Source organism: Schistocerca serialis, chromosome 8, assembly GCF_023864345.2.
Source record: "Schistocerca serialis cubense isolate TAMUIC-IGC-003099 chromosome 8, iqSchSeri2.2, whole genome shotgun sequence".
NCBI lineage: Eukaryota > Metazoa > Arthropoda > Insecta > Orthoptera > Acrididae > Schistocerca > Schistocerca serialis.
The window spans coordinates 400,832,161-400,855,335 of NC_064645.1; the positions used below are offsets into that span (position 1 = coordinate 400,832,161).

At 39.8% G+C, this 23,175-nt stretch overlaps 1 protein-coding gene across 1 annotated transcript in view; it reads right to left on the bottom strand.

Annotated features, from left to right (window-relative positions):
* Positions 1-23,175, bottom strand: part of LOC126416234 (endoglucanase A-like) — a 129,239-nt gene that overhangs the window by 24,357 nt on the left and 81,707 nt on the right. Inside the window, exon 7 of the mRNA XM_050083845.1 lies at positions 10,267-10,406. Coding sequence (XP_049939802.1) covers positions 10,267-10,406 — 140 coding nt within the window. The remainder of the gene's footprint in view (positions 1-10,266; positions 10,407-23,175) is intronic.

Below are 23,175 nucleotides of genomic sequence, written 5' to 3' on the forward strand. Positions count from 1 at the left end.
TTCCTAATGAATTTGTCAGTTAGAGGACGTCCAGTAAGAACTCCATGTCGAAGTCACTGAATTCTCCCGTCCGACCCTATCTGTTGTTACTACTTCTGCATTGACATGCAATACTCCCCGCTTCTCGTGGCAGCTAGTGGTTAATTCCACGTTGCATAAGGGTGTCCGGATACTTGTGATCAGAGAGTGTACTTTATGCAGGCATTTTCTCTCTGCTTCTAATGTGGAAACACTATAGACTTCTTTTAAATATATTTCTTCCTTCCTATACGTACTTTGCATTTTGATCAGTTCCACTTCGCTCTCCTACTCTCTCTCTGCCTGTTGCTAAACCATTCATCTCCACCTACCAACTGGAACTGAAATCCTCAAACTCCTATATTCTAAATCAGGCACCTTCCTATTCTTTTCTCTTTTACAGTTTTTTGTAGTGCAGTTTAGTACTCAGAAACACGGTAGCATATGTATCACCAGTTCATCTTCTTAATCCGGCCACGGTTTCAAAACTCTTTTCGTGGCATTCTACTCAATCCCTCGATCCGATGGTACACTTTTCATTTCCCTAATGTACTGTGTAAACTTTTGAAAACCCGTCAGTGTAGTTATATGTACGCAGTGTAACACGCTAAAATAAACTTGGCCAATATTAGATAATGAAACGCAGATAGAAGAGGAATGATGATAATTACCTGCTTTTTTTCGAGCTTGATTAAACTTTTGACAACGTAATATACAATAAGATTTTTAGAATGCTTGCCATATAATATCTTGAGTGCGTATTTATTTAGTTACATATTCTATATAGACAATTTGAACCACTCTCTTATGAAAAATATGGAACATGTCAATCTCCAGGATACGTATAAGTTATCAGTATTAAGCTTACTGTAGCTTTGTTTACAGACTAAAATTCATCCATGGCACAGAAGGGTTGTTACGAAGAAACGATTCTAGGTTAGGTTTCAAAAAATGCTTCGCTACTTCCAGACATTTTACGTTATTGGGCAAATTATCATGAAAGAAGGTTATGTACATGGAAGAACCCAAGAGATACTAGAAAATTTCATATAGACTATATAATGGTAAGACAGAGATTTATGAACCAGGTTTTAAATTGTAAGACTTTTCCAGGCGCAGATGTGGACTCTGACCACAATCTGTTGGTTATGAACTGTAGATTAAAACTGAAGAAACTGCAAAAAGGTAGGAATTTAAGGAGATGGGACCGAGATCAATCGAAAGAACCAGAGGTTGTACAGTTTCAGGGAGAGCATAAAGGAACAATTGAAAGGAATGGGGAAAAGAAATGCAGTAAAAGAAGAATGGGTAGCTTTGAAATAATGAAGGCAGCAGAGGCTCAAGAAGGTAAAAAGACGAGAGCTTGGGTAACAGAAGAGATACTGAATTTAATTGAAGAAAGAAGAAAATACAAAAATGCAGTAAGTAAAGCAGGCAATAAGGAATACAAACGTCTCAAAAATGAGATCGACAGGAAGTGCAAAATGGCTAAGCAAGGACGGCTAGAGGACAAATGTAAGGATGTAGAGGCTTACCTCACTAGGGTTAAGATAGATGCTGCCTACAGGAAGATTAAAGAGACCTTTAGAGAAAAGAGAACCACTTGTATGAATATCAAGAGCTCAGATGGAAACACAGTTCTAAGCAAAGAAGGGAAAGCAGGAAGGTGGAAGCAGTATATAGAGGGTCTATACAAGGGAGATGAAATTTAGGACAGTATTATGGAAATGGAAGAGGATGTAGATGAAGACGAAATGGGAGATATGATACTGCGTAAAGAGTTTGACAGAGCACTGATAGACCTAAGTCGACCCTGGGAGTAGATAACATTCCATTAGAACTACATACAGCCTTGGGAGAGCCAGTCCTGACAAAACTCTACCATCTGGTGAGCAAGATGTGTGAGACAAGCGAAATTCCCTGAGACATCAAGAAGACTATAATAATCCCAATCCCAAAGAAAGAAGTTGTTGACAGATGTGAAAATTACCAATTCCTAGAAATGTTGGAACACGTCAGGCAATACTGACCTTAGGGCTTATCTTAGAAGAAAGATTAAGAAAAGGCAAATCTACCTTTCTAGGATTTTTAGACTTAGAGAAAGCTTTTGACAATGTTGACTGGAATACTCTCTTTCAAATTCTGAAGGTGGCAGGGGTAAAATACAGGGAGTGACAGGCTATTTATAATTTGTACAGAAAGCAGATGGCAGTTATAAGAGTCGAGGGGTATGAAAGGGAAGCAGTGGTTGGGAAGGGAGTGAGACTGTGTTGTAGCTTCTCCCCGATGCTATTCAATCTGTATATCGAGCAAGCAGTAAAGGAAACAAAAGAAAAGTTCGGAGTAGGTATTAAAATCCATGGAGAAGAAATAAAAACTTTGAGGTTCGCTGATGACATTGTAATTCTGTCAGAGACAGCAAGGGACTTGGAAGAGCAGTTGAACGGAATGGACAGTGTCTTGAAAGGAGGGTATAAGATGAACAGCAACAAAAGCAAAACGAGGATAATGGAATGTAGTCGAATTAAGTCGGGAGATGCTGAGGGAATTAGATTAGGAAATGAGACACTTAAAGTAGTAAAGGAGTTTTGCTATTTGGGGAGCAAAATAACTGATGATGGTCGAAGTAGAGAGGATTTAAAATGTAGACTGGAAATGGCAAGGAAAGCGTTTCTGAAGAAGAAAAATTTATTAACATCGAGTATTGATTTGAGTGTCAGGAAGTCGTTTCTGAAAGTATTTGTATGGAGTGTAACCATGTATGGAAGTGAAACATGGACGATAAATAGTTTAGACAAGAAGAGAATAGAAGCTTTCGAAATGTGGTGCTACAGAAGAATGCTGAAGATTAGATGTGTAGATCACATAACTAATGAGGAGGTATTGATGAGAGTTGGGGAGAAGAGGAGCTCGTGGCGCAACTTGACTAGAAGAAGGGATCGGATGGTAGGACATGTTCTGGGGCCTCAAGGGATCACCAATTTAGTATTGGAGGGCAGCGTGGAGGGTAAAAATCGTAGAGGGAGGCCAAGAGATGAAACAGATTCAGAAGGATGTAGGCTGCAGTAGGTACTGGGAGATGAAGAAGCTTGCACTGGATAGAGTAGCATGGAGAGCTGCATCAAACCAGTCTCTGGACTGAAGACCACAACAACAGTAACAGCATCAAACTTTTAGTGCTGCACATTGAGCTCCTCTCCGAGCCACTGACAGTTTTAATAATGGGTAACAAAGGTTGTGTTTTCCTCTAGTTCGTGGTTATGGAGATAACTATTCACAAATTGTGATGGGTGGTTTATGATGAATTTGTTGAACAAATGTGTGTATTTAGGTGGATCAGTTATAAAGCCTAACTCCTTGAATGGCTACTGTTACTACGTGGCTACTGCCGGAAAACTCGACAAATTATTCTTACTGTCCGGTTTTCTGCGATCATTACTTTCTTTCTATGTGATGAATTACAGCAGATAATTATTTCATACGATATTATTTTGCAAAATATATGCGAAGGAGATTCGCTTTGGGTACGGGACTGTTTTTCTAAAATTGTTCCATTGCCCTATTGATTAACCATTATTCCGATGAGGAGACCCTATCCATTTAAATTATTGACGGTGTATGAAAGTATACACGCAATTAAATCTAATACCAATGATTTTTCCTTTAACTCTGTATGGTGACAGTCCTTACAGTGTTTTTTGCAGACTTATAATAGCCTGTCGGCTACGAAAACGAACAAGTACTAGGAAGTGGAATGCTGCAGACAGATATTACTAATGTTTCTGCTGAAAGCAAGCAGTGAGTCAGGTACATGCCAGGAATAGAGTGCTGCTTTTTTTCGAAAGACGTGAAAACACCAGGCGTTCATCATGTGGGCAGCAGGCCGAGAGAGAGTGCTCTGCTCATTATAAACTTTCATAAAGCGGGGTGCTTAAGGAATGACCTTTTGAAAAGACAACATCTGTGAAGGTGGGGGAAAAAGACGTGACGCACTGACACAGCCGTTGTGTGGGCTGAAGAAGGTCACAGGTGTAGAAGTTTAAATTTTATAAAGGGGCCGGTTGTTGGCTCATGACAATTAATTTCGTAGTGGTAATGGAAGCTCGCTAGTGAATACGTACAGACGTTTCCATTGGACGGAAAGCGCAAATACACGTACTGTGCGAGAGAATTTCTGCCTGCTGCCCCAGTCTACGAGAAAACTGAGCAGTAATAACTACAGCAGTCTCGTTATGAGAAGGGAAAATGAAGCATTTTTTTTTTTTTAGTGCTGATCACAGATACTGGTACTGAATTTAGGATTTTCAGTCACTACTACAGCCACCTTTTCCGTCTGAATATCGGCAGAGTAGAAAGCATAAGGTTAATTTGCGTTCGTCATGACGAGGAGACCGCGACGTTATTTGATTCAACTCAAAGTACGTTCTTCTGAACTAACTAGCTACACTCAATTAGTTATTAGGCGAGAGAACCGGTGTTTGTTCGCATTTTTCTGGGTCTTTTCTCTAGACTGTCAACTTATTTAGTAAGCATTAATGATGTTAGTGCACTCAATTTTTGTATGGTTCTGTGTCAGACCCACTCACCTGTGCCAAGGTCTTTTGAAGACGTTTTGCAAACTTGTGCCTTTTGTAATTATTTGTATGGCTTATTCCCTGACCATGATCTCATTAACGCATCTAGCAATAAATCTGTGACCTTTAACTTCATTTATCTTCTTGAGGGAAGCTGTTATCAGTAGCCGACCGTTGTGGCTAAGCGGTTCTGGGCGCTCCATTCTGTAACGGCGCGACTGCTACGGTCGCAGATTCGAATCCTGCCTCGGGCATGAATGTTGTGATGTCTTTAGGTTAGTTAGGTTTCAGTAGTTCTAAGTTCTAGGGGACTGATGACTTCAGATGTTAAGTCCCATAGTGCTCAGAGTCATTTGAACGTTATCAGTATGTCTATGTGAGATGTGATGCCCACATTTCATGTTTAATTGGGCCGCCCCTGTTTGATTCAGGTATTCAACTAGTTACCCGTTGGGCGACTTTCCTTTTTAATTCAACTGACCTCTTGGGGAGCGATTAGTTCACTGAACAGTTTTTAGGGTTTCGATCTCGTGGCATCCAAAGGGTATCGTAAATGTTCAACCGCCACCTCACAATTTGATTCATAGACTAGCAGTTACACGAAGAACGAATGTTGTTGGTGCTGTGGTCTTCAGTCCAGAGACTGGTTTGAAAGACCTCTCCGTGCTACTCTATCCTGAGCAAGCCTCTTCATCTCTGAATAACAACTACAACATACATACTTCTGAAACTATACAAGATGTTAACTAATTTCTCTTCTTCAGAAACGCTTTCCTTACCATAGTCAGTCTAAATTTTATATCCTCCCTATTTCGACCATTATGAGTTATTTTGCTCCCCAAGTAGCAAAACTCCTTTACTACTTTAAGCGTCTCATTTCTTAATCTAATTACTTCAGCATCACCCGATTTAATTCGACTACATTCCATTATCCTCGTTTTGCTTTTGTTGACGTTCACCTTCTATCCCCCTTTCAAGACGCTGTCCACACCGTTCAGCTGCTCTTCCAGGTCCTTTTCTCTCTCTGACAGAATTACAGTCTCCTCGACAAACCTCAAAATTTTATTTCTTCTCTATGGGTTTTAATTCCTATTCCAAACTTTTCTTTGTTTCCTTTACTGATTGTTCAATATACAGATTGAATAACATCGAGACAGGCTACAACTCTGTCTCGGTCCGTTCCCAATCACTGCTTGCCTCTCGTGCCCTCCGACTCTTATAACTGCCATTTCATTTCTGCAGAAATTGTACACACCCTTTCGCTTCCTGTATTTTACACCTATCACCTTCAGAATTTGAAACCGAATATTCCAGTCAACATTGTCAAAAGCTTTCTCCAAGTCTACAAATGCTACCAACTTAGGTTTGCCTTTCGTTAACCTATATTCTAAGTCAAGTCGTAGGGTTAGTATTGCCCCGCGTGTTCCAACATTTCTACGGAATCCAAACTGGTCTCCCCCGAGCTCGGCATCTACCAGTTTTTCCATTCGTCTGTAAAGAATTGGTGTTAGTATTTCGCAACCGTGACTTATCAAACTGATAGTTCGGTAATTTTCACACCTGTAAAAACCTGCTTTCTTTGGGAACGGAATCATTACATCCTTCTTGAAGTCCGAGGGTATATCGCCTGTCTCATACATTTTTCTCGCCAGATGGAAGAGTTTTGTCATGACTGGCTCTCCTGAGGCTATCAGTAGTTCTAATGGAATGTTGTCTGCTCCTTGTTTCGACTTCAGTCTTTCAATGCTCTGTCAAATTCTTCGCGCAATATCTTATTTTTTATTTCATCTTCATCGTCAATTTCCATAATACTTCCCTCAATTACATCACCCTTGGATACACCCTCTAAACACCCCTTCCATCTTTCTGCTTTCCCCTCTTTGCTTAGGACTGGTTTCCCATCTGAGCTCTTGATATTCATGCAAGTCGTTCTCTTTTCTCCAAAAATCTCTTTAATTTTCCTGTAGGCAGTATCTATTTTATCCATAGTGATGCATGCTTCTACATTCTTACATTTGTCCCATAGCCATCCCCGCTTACCCATTTAGCACTTCCTGCCGATCTCATTTTTGAGACGTTTGTACTCCTTTTCGCCTTCTTCATTTACTGTTTTATATTTTCTCCTTTCGTGATTAAATCCAATATTTCTGTTACCAAGGATTTCTACTAGCCCTAGTCTGTTTACCTATTTGGTCCTCTGCTTCGTTCACTATTTCATCTCTCAAAGCTACCCATTCTTCCTCAACTGCATTTCTTTCGACTGTTCTTGTCAATCGTTTACTAATGCTCTCTGAAGTGGTCTGCAACCTGTGGTTCTTTCACTTTATCCAGGTTCCATCTCCTTAATTTCCTACCTTTTTGCAGTTGCTTCAGTTTTAATCTACAGTTCATAATCAATAAATTGTTGTCAGAGTCCACTTCTACCCCTGGAAGTGTCTTACAGTGTAAAACTTGGTTCCTAAATATTTGTCTTACCTTTATATAATCAGGCAGCTTCCTCTTTCATTCCTTACCATCAGTCCATATTCACCTACTCCTTTTCCTTATCTTCCTTTCCCTACTATCGAATTCCTGTCCTTCATGACTATTAAATTTTCGTCTCTCTTAACTATCTGAATAATTTCTTTAATCGCGTTATACGTTTCTTCAGTCTCTTCATCATCTGCGGAGCTAGTTGACAAATAAACTTGTGATAGGCGTGGGCTTCTTGTCTATCTTGGCTACAATAATGCAATCACTATGCTGTTTGTAGAAGCTTATCCGCGTTCCTATTTTTTGATTCATTATTAAACCTACTCCTGCATTACCGTTAATTCTGGTCAACTAACCAGAAGTCTTGTTCCTCCTGCCACCGAACTTCACTAATTCCCACTATATCTAGTTTTAACCCATCCATTTCCCTTTCTAAATTTTCTGACCTACCTGCCCGATTAATGGATCTTACAGTCCACGCTCAGATCCGTAGAACGGCAGTTTTGTTTCTCTCGATAACGACATCCTCCTGAGTAGTCCCCACCCTGAGTTCCGAATGGGGGACTATTTTACCTCTGGATTAATTTACCTAAGGGGATGCCATCGTCATTTAATCAAACAGTAAAGCTACATGCATCCGACAAAGATTAAGGCTGTAGTTTTCCCTTGCTTTCAGCCGTCGCAGCAAAAGCACTGCAAGGTCGTTTTGGTTGAAATGTTACAAGTCGAGATCAGTCAATCACCCAGACTGTTGCCGTGCAACTACTGAAAAGTCTGCTGCCCCTCTTCAGGAACCATACGTTTGTCTAACCTCTTAACAGATACTTCAGCATTGTGGTTGCAACTACGGTTTGGCTATCTGTATCGCTGACGCACGCAAAGCTCCCCACCAATGGCAAGGTCCATGGTTCATGGGGGGAGAGCGAATGTAGCTACTGCTGAAAACTTGAACTGGAAGAAGCATGTAAATTAACTGCTCAAAAATTAAGTTCAGAGCGAATTTTTTGAGCAGCTAATTTACAATGCTTCTTCCAGTTCAAGTTTTCAGCAACACGTACATTCCAAAATTTGGAACCTTCTAGCCTGTTCACTGACTTCTGTTAATGTGCTACATGAATTGTCGGTGAGGCTATTTCGTTATAGAGAAACCAGTAGAGTATGTTTCCTCAACATTAAGGCAGATTCCATTTTCAAAGAACCACTTGAAAAATATCTCGAACGACCACTCTCGTTACCCTCTCCATAATGGTAATTGTTATAACATCAGTACCGTTTGCAAAATGTATAGATTCTGCTTGATGAATGTAAGTGGAACGTCACTCACGTGTATAAGGAATAGGAATGGACCCAAAATTGAACCTTTCCTGACCCCCTTCGTGATTTCTCCCCAGTCACAAAATTTTTGTCTATTTCAACATTGTTTGAATTATTGATCTCAACGTTTTTCATTCTGTTTGTTATGTACGGTATAGACTGGTCGTGTGGAAAGCCATTAATTCCATAAAACTTGACTTTTTCTGAGAAAGCAGCACGATCTATGCAGTTAAAGATCTTGGAAAAATTTGAAAAAATACAAACTTGTGATATTTTATTATTTAAGCCTTGTAATATTTGGGCGAGTGACTGTATAAATAGCATTCTCAGTGGACCAAATTTCTGGAATCAGATCTGCTAAAACGTCTTATTTTGGAAGAGCAAAATTAAAGGGGAACAGATACTAAGACTGAGATTCTGATCAGATCTAAGACGTACTTAGATGACCTGTTCAAAAGAATGTTCAATACACTTAATAAAAAATATGGCTTACAATTAAACAGAGGAACAACGTAGCTAACGAAGAGTAGTAGAGGATAAAAATAATGTATTTAACATCAAAATTGAAAACTACTCAGTAGCTGGAGAAATGGAATGATTCTGCCTTCTTGCAAGCAGGGCTACATTGGATGGCCGAAGCGAGAAAGGTATCATGATTAATTCGGCACAGGTGAAGAAAACATTGAAACTGGAAGGGGGAAACAGTCAGTGGTACCAAAGTATCAAAAAATGGTACAAATGGCTCTGAGCACTATGAGACTTAATTTCTGAGGTCATCAGTCCCCTAGAACTTAGAACTACTTAAACCTAACTAGCCTAAGGACATCACACACATCCATGGCCGAGGCAGGATTTGAATCTGCGACCGTAGCGGCCGCGCGGTGCCAGGCTGTAGCGCCTAGAGCCGCTCGGCCACACGGGCCAGCACCAAAGTATCCTCTGCCACACATCGTTAGATGGCTTGCGGAGTATGATGCATATGTGGAAAGGCATGTTGAATGGACAAAGATTCGATGCAGTGAAGGAAGCTGCTATATGACCTAAAACAGAGAGATTCACAGCTTTGCTTTCGTAAGTGGCAGAAACGTGGGATGGTTGTATTTGCTTTGAAGGGAACTACTTTTAAGCTGGTGATAGAGGATGTGGTCTAGGTAAGATATGATAGTTTTAATTAGTGTATTTTGGAAACTTTCAGACGCCACTTCGTAAATAAAGTTTAGTAAGGTAACGCGGTGATGATGTGAAATATACTTTTATGGTGATACAAGTGCGCATCTTGATGCTGTGGAATACTGCTAACTGTGCGTGTGGAATTTTGGAAATGAGGGCTTTGGAGATAATTTTGTGTGAGAAAGAAAGTAACATGTGCATGGGCACAGGCTGAATGCAGGAATTTCTAGATGAGTAACTTTGCAGTTGGGCTGGAGAAAAGATGGGATGAAGTCTTCATTTTGGATGATTTGGAAAATGTACACAGTGTATGTAGACGGAAGCATCTCAGGTGTGATTTTACAGTCTGGAAGAGGAAGGTGGTGAGATTTGCTTTGTGTCAGTATGCGGAGTGTCTGTAGAGGAAAGATATATGGTATACGTTTTTATAGCCGTTGCAGAAATCCATTGTTCTTAAATACAGGGTGTACGATGGACTATTGGGAGTTGTAGGAGAGACGAATTTGGATTTGGTGATGGAGAAGGCGTGGGTTCTTCATGAGCTGGTGCAGGATATCGGCAGAGGAAAGTGACCGGAAACGGAGAGAGAGCCTGCATTTGGAGGGAGTTGGAGAATATGAGGAGGAATGGCCACAGCTGCAAGACGTGGGTGACGGTTTTTGGAGCAGATGAGGCAGGAGAGTACAGTGGGAGAGGGACGGGGCGCAGAGCTACTCACGCGGCGCGGTGGTGGGCCCGCAGCGGCGGGTTCTCGCCGAAGCCCACGACGTAGCTGCGGCCCGTGTCGCCCAGGGCGTAGTCGATCTGCTGCTTGGCGAACGCCTGCAGCGTCTCCTGGTCCAGGCCGAGGTTCGACACCTGCCGCGAACGAAGGAAGGAGGTGAGAAAAGATGACAGTGAAGCGGCTACGTGTGACTGGCGGAGTCTCTCACAGAAATTAGAGCAGTCACCAACAGTGATCCACCAAAACTACGCTACTGGCCACTAAAATTGCTACACCACGAAGATGACGTGCTACAGACGCGAAATTTAACCGACAGCAAGAAGATGCTGTGATATGCAAATGATTAACTTTTAAGAGCATTCACACAAGGTTGGCGCCGGTGGCGACACCTACAACGTGCTGACATGAGGAAAGCTTCCAACCGATTTCTCATACACAAACAGCAGTTGACCGGCGTTGCCTGGTGAAACGTTGTAGTGATGCCTCGTGTAAGGAATAGAAATGCGTACCATCACGTTTCCGAGTGATTGTAGGCTATCGCGATTGCGGTTTATCGTATCGCGACATTGCTGCTCGCGTTTATAGAGATCAAATGACTGTTAGCAGAATATGGAATCGGTGGGTTCAGGAGGGTAATACGGAACGCCGTGCTGGATCCCATCTGCACGTGCAGTTCGACGACGTTTCCAGCAGCTTGGACTATCAGCTAGGAGACCATGGCTGCGGTTACCCTCGACGCTGTATCACAGACAGGAGAGCTTGCGATGGTGTACTCAACGATGAACCTGAGGGCACGAATGGCAAAACGTCATTTTTTTCGGATGAATCCAGATTCTGTTTACAGCATCGTGATGGTCGCATCCGTGTCTGGCGACATTGCGGTGAACGTACATTGGAAGCGTGTATTCGTCATTGCCATACTGGCGTATCACCTGGCGGATGGTACGGGGTGCCATTGGTTACAAGTCTCGGTCACCTCTTGTTCGCATTGACGGCACTTTGAACAGTGGACGTTACATTTCAAATGTGTTACGACCCTTGGCTCTACCCTTCATTCGATCCCTGCGAAACCCTACATTTCAGCAGGATAATGCACGACCGCATGTTGCAGGTCCTGTACGAGCCTTTCTGGATAGAGAAAATGTTCGACTGCTCCCTGGCTAGCACGTTCTCCAGATCTCTAACCAATAGAAAACGTCTGGACAATGGTGGCCGAGCAACTGGCTCGTCACAATACGCCAGTCACTACTCTTGACGAACTGTGGTATCGTGTTGAAGCTGTACCTGTACACGCCATCCATACCCTGTATGACTCAATGCCCAGGCGTATCAAGGCTGTTATTACGGCCAGAGGTGGTTGTTCTGAGTACTGATTTCTCAGGACCTATGTACCCAAAATATAACCACATGTCAGTTCTAGTATAATATATCTGCCCAATGAATACCCGTTTATCTTCTGCATTTCTCCTAGGTGTATCAATTTTAATGGCCAGTAGTGTAAATTGCGTTGCATTTCTTGATGCCAACTGGGGTAATTACTTTGTAGCAACTCACCTCAGGCACAAAGGTCTTTCTGGCCCAAAAGAATGTCATCGGGATAAAAAGTAAAAGGTTTAACATTATTAAAAGTAGTCTTTTTAGGAGAAATGAATAATGAAATGTACACATAATATAAAATATACATAGTATACCTTGCTGGCGGATATTACGATGGTAAAATAAACCAAAGGAAAGGTAGATTTATTCCTCATGTTTCGTGTATTGTTAGTCTGTTTTTCTTATGTAAGGATATCAGTCCACGCGTCATACATGAGAGTGGCGTGAGCTGCTGGACTAGTAGGTGGTCATTTGTTCCATATCCATTCAAAAAATTTGATTTGTGTGTTAATACTCAAAGAACTTGCGGGTTCACTGCCAGTCGTCATGAATTAACTCGCCACATGCCAGTCACCTTCAGGTGAGCCATCGAAGACTGAAGAAGAATCTCCCACACCCTCTATTTATTATTGCTCTCGTGTCTTCCGCATATGCATTAACCCTTTGACTGCCAATTTTATTTTAAAAACATTAATGTATTTTTATTTTAATTAATGTCTTAGTCAAAAGTAACCACACGAAAAGAATATTCCCTCCGTTTCCTTTTCCGAGGAATTTGGGGCGTGCGGAGTAGGACATACTGCATTGTTAGTAAGTACATCCAGAGTTTCAAAAGACAACTGTGCAGAAACTACAAGACATACTGAAGACATACGCACCTCAGTCACAGAGCTTCTCTCCAAGTCTGTACCCCGCACTACAAGTGCTCAGTGTGGGGTTTCGTTGGAGATGTGGCAACCGTCAGTTCGTGGATGCAAGTAGTTGACGCAATGTTTCCGGGAAGGCGCGAAGGTGCCCGCCTTTCGAATCTGGTAATTGGGTAGATAATTGGGCAGCCTGTCAGCAAGAGCGAACTAATGTGATGAGACAATACGGAGACGAGGGTTAACAATGAAACTTGAGGACACACGAACCACTGGTGCAATCTGTGATTATAAGTACCCTTTACCAATGGAACACTGATTCATACCAATAACAAGCAAGAATCGCAGTTGATTCTCTGATAACGGACAGCGCCCGTGCTGATGGAATTGCAGAACTCAGTTCTAAACGGATTCGAATAGTAATGCTGTCCCAAAACGATGTTGATGTGATGAAAAACTACTGTTTTGTCATTCTCCATTAAATTTTCGCTGGAGATACAATGATTAGTAGCAGAATTCGTTGAGTGCAAAAGTCAGTGCAACGTTAATGTTTGGTGCAGGCATACCATATTGGCTTATGTAAGCCATAATGCATAGGAAATGTATTTGGTACATTCAGGCATAAATAATGACTGATCCCAGTGGGTCCGAAATTTTAGCAAATCCCATTAACAGAGGGCAGTAGTTAAATAACATAAACGATATTTTTCGAAGATTTGCCTGACAGAAGCAAGGTATTTAACAGACCCCTGTCCAGGCCTGAAGTACTGCTCTTCAAATTCATTCATGATCAGCACATACAGAAGTAGTACTCAAAATTCACGAAAGATTAAAACTCTGTGCAGGGCCACAACTCACACCTGGCTGGCTTCCTTTTGGGGGCAATTGTCTTACCGAGTAAGTTATCAAAGCCTGACTCGCGACCTCCTTCCTCTCTCGTACCCCACCTCTTTGCCATAGTTCAGATCTATTTTCTTTTATTCCAGAATGCTTCTACTTTTGAAAGATTTCTTGCATAATTTTTCGGAACAGGCACCCCTGACAGTAAGGACATCACAAAGATATAGCTTACTATGCATTAAGTCTTACTCGTAGAATCAATTTTCTGTGTTTCACGGAGTGGTTTTTTTTAAAAAAAAAAAGGTGTGCTGGACAGAGACACGAACCCAGAAATCTGCACCTCCCTGAAGGTAGGATTAGCCGCGCGGTTTGAGGCGCCCTTGTAACACCACAGCTCTTATGCTGTATGGATTCATTTTGCTTTATTTAATGTTACATTGTTGATCGCCTGTGAATGTGTTCAAATCGATAGCATAAAATTGTGTATTCTTTTCTTTGTCAAACCTTTGATGTCGTGATTTGATTCTATGCAAAGTAGTGTATCTGCAATTTGTATTCTTTGTCCCATTTGGAGGGAACAGAACTTATTGTATGTAATTGTAATTTTGTGTGAATAATTTTTTGTAGAAGTGTCAATATGTGAAAATGTTCTGTTTTATTTAATGTATTTGTTTGCTGTTATGTAAATTGCTGATCCTCACTTAGGGTTCTTAGTTAGTTTGTATGTAAATGGTGTAGTGGTTCCCCTCTGGAACGGAAATGCGTAGCACGTGCAAATTGTGGTTGGCATAGGTGGAAAAGGTGGAACTGATAGTCAGTCGGAGGCGAGCTACGAGTCGGAGACGAGCCACCAGTCGGAAAGGAGCTACCAGTCTGTGCACTGTCAATGTAAAGGTGCATATCATGCTGATTCACAGAGAGGCTTTTACTGCTTCTTTCCAATGCCTCGGATGGGTGGATAAATAGCTGGATCTATTCTGGAATTTGTATGAATCGTCGCCATGAAGATACGATAAAGTCCGGCAATTCTACCTGTAATTCCACCTACCAACATGCAGTTGCCACCACATTGCGCAATCACTGTAACGTAATACTATATTGATGTACAGTGAAGGATCAGCCTAATGGATGTGTTAGTGTGCTGAAATATAAGGTAATTCACATCGGAATTTATTTACCTACCTTGATTTTACTCCTCATCATAACACCTCTCAGGGTTCTCTCCGTTTGAAGTAAAGTGATTACCGAGTGTCCTTACTGAAAGTACGTTGAAGCCTAGAGCTTTGTTAAATAATGCCTCTTGAACTTATTAGAAAGATAGTTAAAGCTAATGTGGTAACAGAGTGAGTTAAAGCAAATGTTATTTGTCCAATAATAATTTTCCTATTGAAACTGTTATTTAAAGTGCTGTTACCAACTTCAAACTTTAGGCTGAGTCTTATAAAGTAAATGATCACGTTGTTGTCTGTAGTAAATTCTAAAAAGGAGAGTCAGTTCCTTGCAATTTTGTCAACATTGTGTTTCGTTGTAGTAAAAGTGAGAAAGCTGCAGTTGTGAAACGTTACATTCTCATGTATGCCAAGTGTTTGTCTCTCTTGTGTGCATATTAACTGTATAAAGACCACTCAGTTTGTGTAAACCCTGAAAGTGATAGTGTTTTTCTGTACCTGTTATAATTTTGAAAATAGTTCCTGCTGCTCTAACTGTTGGCTTCAATCCTAAAACATATGTGTGTTAAGAGTTCATTGCACTCGCGTGTTGCTAAGTCTAGGTTGTGTCGGTTGTGTTGTCCATTATAGTTACTTATACCTACTTTCATAAACGAGAATGTTAATCTTTCTCTTGCCTAATTAGGCTGGCGACCGTTTCCCTTATTCTATAAACAGTATAGCTAGGCAAAATTTTGTTTGTCACTATTCCAATATTAACGTAATTCTGACTTTCATTTCCGATAAGCCACTTCCATTAGGAACAATACGGTCAACTTAACAAAATTCCTCTCAGAGGGTAACACTGCTCTGTTGCTTTGTGCCATAGTTACTTTTACAAACTTGTTTTATGTTACAACCTGCTTCTGGCATTGAGGTTATGGTACAGTAGATAGCAGACGGGGAGTGTTATACGTGGCGCCGCGTGACAGGACGTTGTTCAGTTTGCACTTACAGACGGAAAAAATTATAAGTAGTTGGCATTTTACAAACATAGAGTGAACATAAAACGTCCAGCGGCACGAACCTGTACATTACTTGACAGAACTAGTAGTGAAAGTTCAGTTTAAATTAAAAATAAAAGGTATCAGTACTTAATAATAGCTAAAATGGACAGGAAATTAGAAATAAATTTTGACGCGGGAGAGCAGAATGCAACCGAGAGCAGTTCAGGCAGCACACCAACAGATGGCATGACGCGCGAGTTAAATTACGTACGTTATCACGCAGATGTTAATAAACAGATCGAAGCTATGTGTGTAGCGCGTACTAAGCAAGACAATGTAGGCGATATTGTCGAAGACAGTGGCTATGCTGATGAATCGAGGGATATGTTTGAATCACCAAAACCAGAAAGGGGTGTAGGATCTGAACACGAAAAGGCAGTAGAACCTAAAAGTGAAAAGACATTAAATCTGACTGACTTGCTTAAAATACTGTCTGCACAAAATGACAATATTAAGGCACAAATTGCAGCGCAAAACGACAATATTAATGCACAAATTGCAGCACAGGGGCAGTTAATTACCACACAAGGTAGCGATATTAGTAAACAGATTGAGAAAGTTGATGTAAAAGTAGACATTGTGAGTAATGAAATTAAAAACCTCAAAAGCGAAATTACTGTCATCAATGGCAATATTGCCAACATACAAGGACAAATTGATGACATTAACGAAAGATTTGACTCTGAAGTAATTAAAATTCAAGATCAAATTGAACCCTTAGTATGTACTAAGGTTGACGAAAAGGTATTCGGTATTAAATCCGAAATACAAACCGAATGTAACGCGGAATTTGCACAGATTAAACAATCTGTAACAGAAACAAGCAGAGCTCTAACCAAACAGATTCTTACTTGCGAAAAGAAGTGTGAACATAACACTTCACAAATCCAAGGCAAAGTGTATGACTTGGAAAGAAAAATACAAACCGGACCTACACATAATACTGAAAGAATGCCTCTCAGTAAAATATTAGAGGGCGAAGAGAAATTCGACCCTGCAAAGAGGCATAATGGATGGCACCCCCTAGACTTTGTAAAGAATTGCGAAAGAAATTTTCCTGAATATCTGTCTGACCAGGAAAAAATTAATGTTGTAATTAGTGCACTAACGGGAGAAGCAAAAAGGTGGGGGTTGAATCTGGATACAAACCAGATGTCTTTTGAAAATTTTAAGCAAAAGTTTATTGACGAGTACTGGTCAGAACAAAAACAAGACCAGTTGTGGCGTGAGTTTTTAATGGCCAGGGTGTATGATATCAGAGGTAGGCAAACCATGAAAGAATTTTGCGAATCATGGTACAGAAAACTGATACATTTGAAGGCTAGAAGGACTGAAGCCGAGATCGTTTGGGTTCTTTGGCAGAAACTGCCTGAGGATTCTAAACGATATGTTGGGAGTACACACAGTAGTTTTTCTGCGTTCTTGGAAAGGGTAGAAGATGAAGATCATTGGCGAAGAAATCGCGAGGACCGTCCCCATAATAGCAATAATTATTCGCGAGAAAGTAATGACCAAGCTGAACGACAGGAAAACGGTAGATTTCGTGTAAACACGATTCAAAGAGGTCGGGCGAGAGGCAGGGGAAATTACACTACGCGCGGTAGAGGATACATGACGCGGAATTTCCAAAATAGAGAAGAAATGGAAAACTGAAAACCGCGTGTGTTACGGGCCGGATTCACGCGGAAACCGGTTTTGGGCCCAAAGAAAAGATGTCAAATATTAGATTCGAGAAGGAAAAATGTAAACTACGGGGCAGAAAGGTTAAGGACGCACCTATAGCAGACGGGCGCGGAATGATACATAGTGGCGTTCCCAGTGCGAAGTCACGTGACCGTTCGTGCTCGGGCCAGCCGTTGCCGAAGCAGCGTACATTGCACTTGGCAGCAGACACAAATGGCAGACGTCGGAACAAGATGGCTGCCGTAGAGAGAGACAGAAGAGGCGGGATCGGACACTTCCGATGGCCGGTTTCAGTAGTAGATGAATGTAGAGATGAAAATAAAGTTAATATGTCATATGATAATGATAACTCGGTATCGGAATCGTGTGAAAAGACTTTTTTAAAGAATGAAAGGGAGTCAGAAAAGGCGAGTGGAAAGGAGAACATTTGTACTGTTAATGATGTGTATGAAGTAAAAGACGTAAATGTGGGGGAGGTTGTGATGAATAAAGAGGAAAGGGAGGTAGAATATGCCACGCAAAAGACGTGTGCACAATTAATAATAGGCAAAAATGAGGTAGAGGAGGACGTTAGTAATCATGACATTATGAACAGTGCAGATGAAATTGTTGTTGATGGAAAAGTGTTTTATGATTCTAATGCAGAAGGGTCTAGTAAGTATTTCGCACGATTACCTGAGAATGATAACAAAGGGGAAAATGGAATGAAAGTTATCGAAGTACATGACGATTATACTAAATATGAAGTTAAGGCCGAAATCGTTCAAAGTGATATAACAGAAGTGTCTGACTGTCCAAACGAGGTGTATTGTGTAGAAAATGAGTTAAAAAACGAAGTGGCTGAAACATCTAGTGATAATCTGCCTCACTGCTTAAAAGTTGCCTTACTGATCGAATCTGATGAAAATGAGATCAATGATAGTTCAGATAATGAAGGGTATATGAATACAGATAAGAATGAATATACCAACTTTCCTTATTGTTCAAAAGTCGAGTACTTAAGTAATTCTGATGGTGAGGAAAAGAGTAGTGATGACTCCAGTGAAGATGAATTCTCAGGTGTAAATGAAAGTGAATATACTTTTACTGAAAGAGGGTATGAGAAAATTAGTGACATTTTTCCAAAGCAAGATACAGGAAGTAGAACTGGGCCAAAACCGAATGAATTATTTAGTAATGTAACACAGGGGCATAATTTGAAAGAACCTCATGATAACACTATATTGGGGCAAGCTTTAACTAATGTTTTGAGTAAGTGTGAGGCACAGGAACAAAAAGAACCACCTGATAAAATAATAGCAGAGCAGGAGATGTTGTACCTTGCTAAAGTCTTTGAAATTCCAAAACCTAAAAAGCCACCTGATGAAACAAAACGTTGGCAAGATCTGAATAGGTTAGTGAAAGATGTAGAAAGTAGGAGGCCTAAAAAGCCACCAGATTTAAGTGACTGTTTTATGAATCATAAAAGACTGCCTTGTTAATAAAGAGACTGGGGGCAGGATGTATGTATATATACTGTTAATTTAATGCATGACTTTATTCTTATTATTATTATGTCTGAGTGTTACCTGAAAGTGGATTGTTGTTTTGTTGATCTTGAGGCCTGTTGGAGGTTGTTGCTTATTTATTATAGTGTACTGTTTAACTTTGCTTAGGAAATGTTTATTTTCAATTGAACACTTACTGTTGCCAGTCTAATTATGATGAGAGGGTCATGTAGTGTGAGAAGCCTGAATACTTTATGAAAAATGATGATTATGGTAACTTAACGAGAGTGCAAGGAACTCCATAAGGTAATAATTTATTCCTAATATACTTAAAGATCAGAAAGGGCTTATGTTTGCAATATGTGGTTTACTTAAAGATACATGTCCTCAGGTGAGGGTTGTTCAACCCTCAGGGGGCAATGCACTCTTTGCATTGTCAGGTGCCTGACGAGCACCAGGGACCCGAGTCGTTGCTAGCACTACTTCCATTTCTTTTCGTGCTGCCAACCTTCCTCTTCATCATTCAGAACTTTTACTATCTTCTTTCCTTCTTCTCTATCAGAGTGTATTGAATAGTGTGGCAATGATGTAAGATATTGTGTATTGTTTGTGGACTAGTAAATGGAAAAATAATATGGGTACACTAGAAAATGGCAAAGAATAATGAAAATATAGTGGGTACTGTAAAGGAAAAATGAAATTAAAAAGTAATTGGAAAGAGAAATATGGATGAGAAAAGGTAAGAATATTGAAAAGAAAAGGTAAATGAATGCCATAATATAATTAAACGGAAATGTTTTTGAAAAAGAAAGGGGCAAATATGGTGTTGAAAAACTGTATATGTGTTTAAAACTGAGGAGATGAACCTGGCTAAGGTATGTGTAAAGTAGATGTGAGGTATGTGTCTAGTGCCAGCAAAAGAGTTGGCAGAAATCACTTGCAATAGGATATGAAATTATTGTCCTGATCTTGATTTATGTAATGACCTAACTGTGTGTGGAAAAGCAATGATAAAGGAGTAGTAAGAAATACTTTATCCTAACTTGACCCTGAATATGACATTTAATTCTTTCTCGATTAATGTATATGTTACCTGATTGTGTCATTTGAAAAGAAATGGTTTTGTTACCAGTGTCTAATTGCTGTTTCAAAGTTACAGGTTTCATGTTTTATACCACTAATGCAAATTTTACCAAAAGTGTGTCAGAATGATAAAAAACCTGGAAATTATGACAATAAACTGCTCAAAAATATGTTGATGGGCAGTAAAACAAGACAAAAGAATAAAAATGCTGTGGTCCTGATGCTAAGGACTACAAAACATACGATGTGAGCAGTAACCAAAGGACTTGCCATTGTGGGGCAAGGAGCTGATAAGTAGTCATGAACTGCCAAACCTCGAGGATGGGGCAGTGTGTCAATTTAAAAATGTGTTTTTTTGTGTATTCTTAATCTAAATTGTGTTTTTGTGTCTAAATGTGTATGTAAAAAGACTGCTAAACCAATAATGGGTAGAATGTGTAACATGGACTGCTAGTGCTGAGGCAAGCAGTGAATTAAGTTAGGTTTTTTTTTTTTTGAGCAATATGTTATAAACTGACTATTCTTATTGAAGTCAGTGAAAAGTTATTATAAAATGTATAAGGAATCTTATTTAAATGGATGTAGATGTTTTTGATACTAGGTTTTTTGAAATAACGTAAAGTTTTGGACTGCCTTGTTTTGAAACACAGCAGTGATGATTAAAGATAGGCTCTGAATATGTTAGTGTGTTTATGTGTAACAAATATTTTGGACTGCTATTAATGAAGAGCAGCTTTAAAGTTAATTATTTTGAAACAACCTTGCAAAGTTACTTTGGTATTTAAGGAGTCAGTTGCAAAAGGTTTCTCATAGTTGTTTGTATAAATAATTGTGCATATCCGGATGCAAACTGAAATTTTCAATATTTCATTAATTGCTGAACCTTGTAAAATATACTGTGATCATTAATATGCTTGTGTGTCTGTGAAATTTTACATTCCTCTATAATTATTGAGAGACAAAATTCTGTTTTGCTAACTTAGAATGTCCTGTGTTATTGTATATGTGTTTAAATTTTTTTCATATTATTTAAAGGCTTTTCCTATTCTACTTATATGTAGATGAGTTTGTGTACTGATTGCCTATTAATTGAACTGTGTGTGTATGAAAAGAACATGCTTAAAGATATCTTGTGTAATGGTGTAAAATTAGTTTCCTTAAACCAGTGTGAAATTGAAAATTGCTTTAGATATTTTACTTTGAAAAAATTTTGGAAGAAATACATGCAATTTCTTAGTGTATATACTGTATATTTGTAATGTGTGTGTTTTTTTTTCCTCCCAACTGAAGTTGGATGGAATAAATTTTTTTTGCAGCCAGCACCACTTAGGTGTTATGGATGTTTCCTTGAAGTATCCCTGATGGGAAACTTCAACGAAACATGGGGCATGTGTAACACCACAGCTCTTATGCTGTATGGATTCATTTTGCTTTATTTAATGTTACATTGTTGATCGCCTGTGAATGTGTTCAAATCGATAGCATAAAATTGTGTATTCTTTTCTTTGTCAAACCTTTGATGTCGTGATTTGATTCTATGCAAAGTAGTGTATCTGCAATTTGTATTCTTTGTCCCATTTGGAGGGAACAGAACTTATTGTATGTAATTGTAATTTTGTGTGAATAATTTTTTGTAGAAGTGTCAGTATGTGAAAATGTTCTGTTTTATTTAATGTATTTGTTTGCTGTTATGTAAATTGCTGATCCTCACTTAGGGTTCTTAGTTAGTTTGTATGTAAATGGTGTAGTGGTTCCCCTCTGGAACGGAAATGCGTAGCACGTGCAAATTGTGGTTGGCATAGGTGGAAAAGGTGGAACTGATAGTCAGTCGGAGGCGAGCTACGAGTCGGAGACGAGCCACCAGTCGGAAAGGAGCTACCAGTCTGTGCACTGTCAATGTAAAGGTGCATATCATGCTGATTCACAGAGAGGCTTTTACTGCTTCTTTCCAATGCCTCGGATGGGTGGATAAATAGCTGGATCTATTCTGGAATTTGTATGAATCGTCGCCATGAAGATACGATAAAGTCCGGCAATTCTACCTGTAATTCCACCTACCAACATGCAGTTGCCACCACATTGCGCAATCACTGTAACGTAATACTATATTGATGTACAGTGAAGGATCAGCCTAATGGATGTGTTAGTGTGCTGAAATATAAGGTAATTCACATCGGAATTTATTTACCTACCTTGATTTTACTCCTCATCATAACACCTCTCAGGGTTCTCTCCGTTTGAAGTAAAGTGATTACCGAGTGTCCTTACTGAAAGTACGTTGAAGCCTAGAGCTTTGTTAAATAATGCCTCTTGAACTTATTAGAAAGATAGTTAAAGCTAATGTGGTAACAGAGTGAGTTAAAGCAAATGTTATTTGTCCAATAATAATTTTCCTATTGAAACTGTTATTTAAAGTGCTGTTACCAACTTCAAACTTTAGGCTGAGTCTTATAAAGTAAATGATCACGTTGTTGTCTGTAGTAAATTCTAAAAAGGAGAGTCAGTTCCTTGCAATTTTGTCAACATTGTGTTTCGTTGTAGTAAAAGTGAGAAAGCTGCAGTTGTGAAACGTTACATTCTCATGTATGCCAAGTGTTTGTCTCTCTTGTGTGCATATTAACTGTATAAAGACCACTCAGTTTGTGTAAACCCTGAAAGTGATAGTGTTTTTCTGTACCTGTTATAATTTTGAAAATAGTTCCTGCTGCTCTAACTGTTGGCTTCAATCCTAAAACATATGTGTGTTAAGAGTTCATTGCACTCGCGTGTTGCTAAGTCTAGGTTGTGTCGGTTGTGTTGTCCATTATAGTTACTTATACCTACTTTCATAAACGAGAATGTTAATCTTTCTCTTGCCTAATTAGGCTGGCGACCGTTTCCCTTATTCTATAAACAGTATAGCTAGGCAAAATTTTGTTTGTCACTATTCCAATATTAACGTAATTCTGACTTTCATTTCCGATAAGCCACTTCCATTAGGAACAATACGGTCAACTTAACAAAATTCCTCTCAGAGGGTAACACTGCTCTGTTGCTTTGTGCCATAGTTACTTTTACAAACTTGTTTTATGTTACAACCTGCTTCTGGCATTGAGGTTATGGTACAGTAGATAGCAGACGGGGAGTGTTATACCCTGTCTGTCACGGATTCGAGTCCTCTCTCGGGCGTGGGTGTGAGTGTGTTGTTGTTCTTAACGTAAGTTAGTTTAAGTAGTGTATAAGTTTATTTCGAAGCTGCTTGTTGGACTGAGACATGAAACCAGGAAGCTTGCCTTTCACGGACAATTATTTACAGACTGAGCTATTCAGGCACTTCTCACTACTCTCCCACACAGCTGGACAGCTCCGTCAGTAC